This window comes from Triticum dicoccoides, chromosome 3B (assembly GCF_002162155.2).
Source record: "Triticum dicoccoides isolate Atlit2015 ecotype Zavitan chromosome 3B, WEW_v2.0, whole genome shotgun sequence".
Classification (NCBI taxonomy): Eukaryota; Viridiplantae; Streptophyta; class Magnoliopsida; order Poales; family Poaceae; genus Triticum; species Triticum dicoccoides.
The window spans coordinates 261,742,304-261,749,014 of NC_041385.1; the positions used below are offsets into that span (position 1 = coordinate 261,742,304).

The 6,711-nt window shown below is 45.0% G+C and overlaps 1 protein-coding gene across 1 annotated transcript; it reads right to left on the reverse strand.

Moving 5' to 3' along the window:
* Nucleotides 1-4,315: 4,315 nt before the first annotated feature.
* LOC119275836 (ubiquitin-conjugating enzyme E2 20-like) lies at nucleotides 4,316-5,452 on the reverse strand. The gene is made up of 3 exons (XM_037556760.1): nucleotides 4,869-5,452; nucleotides 4,703-4,762; nucleotides 4,316-4,603 (listed from the first exon to the last, which is right to left on the reverse strand). The coding sequence occupies exons 1-3, from the start codon at nucleotides 5,326-5,328 to the stop codon at nucleotides 4,563-4,565; spliced, it is 561 nt and encodes a 186-aa protein (XP_037412657.1). The 5' UTR covers nucleotides 5,329-5,452; the 3' UTR covers nucleotides 4,316-4,562.
* Between the last annotated feature and the right edge of the window lie 1,259 nt (nucleotides 5,453-6,711).

The following is a 6,711-nucleotide window of genomic DNA, read 5'->3' on the forward strand; positions in this document are numbered from 1 at the left end:
CGCTCCGCCGCGGCAAGTTCGTCGGCGAGGGAGCGCATGTGCGCAAAGTACGTGGCCACCGATTGTGTCCCCTTCTGCGCGTTCGTGAGAGTGGCGCGAATGTTGTTGACGCGGGACATCGAGGTTGACGAGAACATCCTCGCCAGCACCATCCACAGCTCATGCGCGTGGGTGATCGCGGTCACCTGTACGAGTACTTCTTTGGACAGATTATTCAGAAGATAACCCAGTACCTGCTGGTCTTCCCTGATCCAAAGTTGATGTAGAGGATTCGGGGTGGTCTCCTCCTTGCCATCTTTGTCCTTGGAGACGACGACCTTGGCTGGTTCCACCATGCTCCCGTCCACGTACCCGAAGAAGCCAGCACCGCGAAGTTGTGGCGTGATCTGGGTACGCCATAGGATGTAGTTGGTGCGCGTGAGACGCTCGGTGACTTGGCCGGAGAGGGTAGGGTTGGAGGAGCTGGAGGAGGCCATGGTAGGAGGTTTTCGGTGGAGGAGAAAAACCTAGATGTGATGGAAGAGTTAGGCTCTGATTACCATGTGGGAAACGTCGTACCCGGTTCAGGGCGACGGCTTCGTGTTATAAAGACAGGGGCGCAACTCCCTGATAGCGTACAAGCTGTTGAGATAGAGATTTGAGATACAAGGGATAAGTTACTTGGAGTACAAGAGATAAACTAGAGAGAGAATATTGTTACAGAGAATATTTATCTAGTCTATCTAGCCTATGCGGTTGGCTAACCGAACTATCTCAAGCTGGGCCTGCCGAACCACCTTGACACCATAGCAACGTTGTTTAACAACATGTTCTATAAGTGAGGTGCGGGTGCAGCTGGTTGTGGAAAATTCCCATTCGATGTTTGTCAACTGCCAATTGTACTGGGTTGTGATACTGATGAACATTAATTTTACAATTATGTCTCTGAAAATGTAGGATTTGATTAAATGATTATTATATCCTTATATGCAAGTGAAAATTTCTCAACAAACCTACTTGCATCATGTTATTTTCTACTTCTGTAATGTGGTGTTTGGAGAGCGTATGGTCTTGCATTTATCTGCATGTCTCTACCACGGTCCAAAATATGTTTCACATTCTGTTTAGTTCTAATGAACATTAAGTGCTTACCCAACATTTTTACATTTTCTAGTGCTTTATTACTACGCCCTGCGTTGCAATATTATTGAAGTTTTAGGTTTATCCTAAGTCAAACTTGTTTAACTTTGACCAACTCTATAGGAAAAATGTGTTAGGATCTGCAACCCCAAATACACATAGTATGGAAATATATTTTATAAAGAATCTCATGAGACTAATTTGGTGTTTTAGATGTTAATATATTTTTCTATAGACGTGGTCAAACTTAAACAAGTTTGACTTAGGACAAACATAGAACTTCAATTATTTTGGAACGGAGGAAGTATATTGCAAACACAAAACAGCCTCAACACCGTAATGTAATTCATGGTTATTTTACTATAAAAAAATCATGGCTATTTTATACCTGGTTAATCAGGTATACAAGAGTAATAACAACCTACTTGTTTCTCGAAAACAATTGACACATTATGAGGCACAGCAGTCCTCTGTAAATTCACCTATACCTTGTAGATTGCCAATAATTTTATTTCTATTTTCCATTCTTTTTGGTGATAACCAAGTTGATTTAGCTGCAATTTTATTTACTCTATTCTGCTTTGCTTATGCAGCAAAGGAGTTTGAAACAGAAATTTTGAGGCTTAAGCGCCTGTTGGCTGAGACCAATGATACAAATAACTATGCAGCTTTAGTGTCTCCTGAGACAATAACTGAAGTCATACAGAAGCAAACTCCAGTTTCACCTGCAAGAACACCGGTGTGGAACAGAACGAATACAGTACAGTCCAGTGTGAATGCCATTGTCCTCCATGGTAGCTTTCTGGATGAAGCTAGAGAGGCAAGTTGTTGAAACAGCCCAACCACTTTGCTGGTAGTGTAGAAGTATGCAAGGGTAAATGATTAATTTGAGCTTTATATTGTTTGCTAAGCCTTTTTTATGGCTTGCATTGATTCTGTAGCAGGACTTCTGTAGAAGAGGTGTTCGCACCTCAGGTTAGTAATAATGTACAAGTGGATTGCAGTTTGTGGTTCTTCTTATGCCTGTAAATTGGTTTGACTTGTAAGTCTGTTGCTTTCAGGGAATGGGACAGATGAAAGTTCTTGTTCTTGTGTGTATCATATGCTGGTTGAATCTTTAGTTGGCATGAAATTTTCACTGAAGAATGAAATAGAAGGATTCTCACTTTCAATCCATCATGAAGCTACTGGTACATGCAAACACCAGTTCTCGCGTTGTTTAATTTGCTACAGCACATTAGTAATAGAAATATGACACTACAGCTATTTATGGTTTGCATTTTACATTTTGGCCTTGATATTTTACATTCATGCATGTGATTTTATATGTAACTGGGCAAGCTGGATATCTGTAGAGCAGTTATCTTATAGTGGCTGCCTCTGTAACTTGAAAAGTGTCTCTTTAAACTGCAAAATGTGGTACCTAAATACACATTTTCCCCCCTGATAATCTGAGGCCACACCCCCGGCTCCATTTCAATTAAGAAAGAAACCACGTGAGTACCACAAACACCTATATGCCTTACAAAGTAGGCAAGCTGGGAACAGGAAAAGCTAAAAACATCCTCAAGAACTGAAAAGGTAAACTAAAGCTTGTCCTGCTCCAGAATATTACATCAAGTATAAACTAAATACACATTCAGTGTCAGCTTGCCTTCTAGCAAGAATTATGCACTTTTCTTTTTGTATCATAGTCCCTCTTTGATCTGGCCTTGCATTTTAAACAGTTTATACTTCTGTGGACTTTATTAAATGTAGGACCATGCGCATTGTCATGGTGACAGACAATGGTGACGTTAGAGAATGGACTTACCAGAACAGATTTCTGACCTTTAGTTGTTGTTACCAGCACATGTCGTAATTATGGCTGTGAAATTTTGATGATCATGGAGATGGAGTAAATCTAATATTCTTATACTTGTTCACATGTTGAGGGTATGTTCCTTTCAGTTAGTGATAGATATAGTAGTATGTTGGAGTGGCATGTTACCTTTTATCTGTTGCATGTGACCTCTCTTTCTATCACCGACATGTGCTTATATTCTGGCGTTAAAGATGTTGATCCGACATGTGCCTTTGTTTGTCAACAGGGAAGAACCCACCATATGATTTTGCATCAGTTGATGTTTCATTTTGCGCTGTTTATATCATACCAATAGAATTGTTTGTCAAAGGTGCTAATGCAACCTTAACTGAGATCTTCAAGCTATTGTAGGTTATAATTTCACCCTTACGTGGTTAGAGCAACCTGATGGCGGTGAATGGGCCTACAAATACTCTTCGCTAGGCACCCTGGAGAAAATCGCTTTAAAGTGGATGAGAGTGCTGAACATAAGGTTTAGCAAGGCAATGTGCCCTGTATTCTTTGAGCGGGTATCTAGTCTCATCAGGCGAGGTCGATGATAGTCCTGACTTCATATTTTGAGCTCTGGATGTACATGACTGAAATTGATCGACTGTTGGCAGAACTGTCCTTCATATGTTGTGTACATTTGCTGGGGAGATTGGATGACTTGCCCCAAGTTTCCGAGCGCTTGGAAGGTTCGTCCTCGTTTTTATTGTATAATTGATCATTTGCCACAACTTGTGCCTGCAGTCTGATGATTTTTCAGAATACACCACCAAAATTTATGACCGAACTACCGCTTTAATTCAGATTCCTCTTTGCGTCTCTCGGTTCAGCCGTCAGGCCTGTCTTGCCCGTTGCTGACCACCACTGCAGCATTGTACCCTGGAGGAGGGAATCAAATTGCATATGTGCCCGGTGAATTTCGGCGGACATGGAGTGTCATCAGAAAGGCCGATGACTATTATGACTGAAACTGATCAACTTTTGGCAGCAGAATGTGTGTACGCTTGCTTTCGTTTCGTGTTTATGTTTTCAGCATGCAAAATTGCACCCCTGGTTTGAATAGACTCTTTCTTGCTTTTTATACCTAGGCCCTATCACAACTCCACAAGCAAGGGATACTCCAAAAATCCATTTCCCTTCTTGACAAACTCCACTTTTTATACCTTGGTCCTATCACAGATGCTTTGCTCAAATTTGCAGAGAGTTTTTACATGTTTTGTTGTTGTCGTATATAAGGGTTGCTCTCGGTTTAAACAGTTGGCATGAAACCAACCACGTTTTTTCAGTTTCGAACATGCCAGACAAAAAAGAAAAACTCGAATCAGTTACACGTCACAAGTGGAGTATCAAACAGTTGAAAATCTATGGAACGCCTGATTATTTCAGTAAAGTATATGCCCATCTCAGCGATGGGAGAACAGCATGACATCAGAAACACCAGGTTTGCTAAACCCACCGAGCAATCGAAGCTCCAACCAGCTACATGTCCAAGTATCCAACCAACACTCCAGAATCTATCCAACACCAGATCCGATCAATCGACGCCAATGTGGAGCCGCCAATCCGATAGATCCCGCCTTCTTCTTCCTCTTTACGCCGGCTTGTAGAGCTTCTCCACCATCTTCCTGAACTCTGCGCACACAAGAAGGAGAACGAAGCATGCAGATTCAGAACCAAGAACAGGTTGATGATCAATCAACATGGGACGTTCAAAGGAGGAGGGGAGTTTACCTTCTTGATTCGCCCAGAGCGCGGCCGCCTGTGTGTTGAGGGGAGAGTCGTTGTTCGGCTCTGTGTCCCAATAATGAATCACAGATCAGATCAGACCACACAAGGCAACAAGTAGGGACAGATCTGACGGGACGAGAGAGGAAGGAGTAAGAACTAAGAAGCGCACCTCCGAGCAGGCTCTGGATGGAGAGGAGGATGGTGCGAACGTCGTAGGCGGAGGACCACTTGTCCTGGAGGATGTCGAGGCAGATGTTGCCGTGGTTGTCGACGTTGGGGTGGAAGCAGGGGGTCTCGAACCGCACCTTGGGTGGCTTGTAGGGGTAGTCGCTGGGGAAGGCGAGCGCGAGGCGGTAGGAGGTGCCCTCGTACGCGGTGGCGGCGGATCCGTCGATGGTGCCCACCCACTGGAAGATGTTGTCCCCCTCCGGGAACGCCGACACTCCGGGGTCGCCGCCCATCATCAGCGCCATTAGCTCCGACTGCAGCCGCCGCACGACCGACTGCCCGTCCGCGCCACGCGCAGCCGCCGGCGCCTGCTTCCCCGAGGACGCTGACGCTGCCCCTGGTGCGGGGGCCGCCGGGACGTTGCCGCTGCCGTGCGACTCGCTGTTCTCGCCCCTCGCCATCGCTCGTTCCGTGCGGGGGATGGATCCGAGGAGAGGAGCGGATCGGATCGGATCGGGTCGGCCGGGAGGGTGGAGAGGTTGGGAGGGTTTGGAGGGGAGAATTGGGGAATTGAGACGGCGAGAGGGGCGGTGATTTAAAGGTGGGAAGGGACCGGTGATTCGAGCCTAGTGACCGTTGGGGTTGGGGTTGCAGGCTATCGCTAGCTGTTGGATTGGATTGATCCAGCCGTTGCAATTCATCGCGACAGCGTTGCGGTGCGGCCGGATATGGCACCAACCAGGCCGCTGATTCCAACGGCTAGTTTTGCGGCGGTGGCAGGGCAGCGGCACGCTCATCTCGCCCCTTGGTCACATCCATGCAGGGCACCCTGGAATGATCTGTGGCATTAATGGCCAAATTGTTACTCTCCTGTTAAAAAAATTAGACCAACCGCGGACAGAGAATGTGAGACACAGAATTCGACCTAAGAGGAGAGGGGTCGAACTTAGGTCGGCTCGACGAAATCACAACGCTGCCATGACTAGGCTATGAGCCCATCTACCTACTCTCATGTTAGTCTTCCTTGTATTTAGTGTCAAACTTTGACAATAAAATATAAACCATATGTCACAGAAATTATGTGGTGGAAATTATTTTTCAAATACAAATCACAATGTTTAGAAAAAAAATCAATGATATACTTTTTGTAGCAAATCAATTATACTCTTTCCGTCCGGGTTTATTAGGCTCCCTATTATTTTGGATAAAAGTTTGACCATTGATTGAACTTATAAAATGTAAATTATATGCCATGGTGTTAAATCTGACATTAAGATAGAAGTATGAATGGAGCTTGATCTATCGAGGCGCAATGGAGGACACAAGGACATATACGTGTTTGCGATCCCCCTTGATGGAGGTAAAAGCCATAATCCTCTTTTCTCGCGAGTTGCTGTTGTATTAGTGTTTGGTTACAAGTATTGCAAACCTTTAGATAGGTACCCTGAACAGGCTTATATAGAGTTCCCTACCGCCAGGCTCTTCAGCTAGCTACTAATGACTAAAAATGATTACAGACAATAAACATCCCACTGTGGATAGTAACGGATGTCATCAACACTGGTGGAGGTGAACGGTCCGTCTTGAATGCGTAGTAGTGTTGCCTTTGCAACGCCTGGTTTACTTGTGGTCGTTGGTCTGATATATTATCCGAGTGATGGTAAACCGACTGATAGAATTCTGACTGACGATCAATCCTACTGATGACGAACCGATCAAAGTAATCGTTCTGATTGGTGCCCACTCTGACTGATAGGCCACCCTAGTTGTTGAAGTTGCCTTGGGTTGTAGCACGTGCGGACTTGGGCCTCCCTGGCGCCTAGCTGGACTTTATGTCGTCATGG

Excerpts from the sequence above, each read along its gene's own strand:
- LOC119275836 (XM_037556760.1), bottom strand. The coding sequence starts at position 5,328 with ATGGCGAGGGGCGAGAACAGCGAGTCGCACGGCAGCGGCAACGTCCCG. Across the intron at positions 4,763-4,868 it reads CATCCAGAGCCTGCTCGGAG|AGCCGAACAACGACTCTCCC; the intron begins GTGCGCTTCTTA and ends ATTGGGACACAG. Across the intron at positions 4,604-4,702 it reads GCTCTGGGCGAATCAAGAAG|AGTTCAGGAAGATGGTGGAG; the intron begins GTAAACTCCCCT and ends TTGTGTGCGCAG.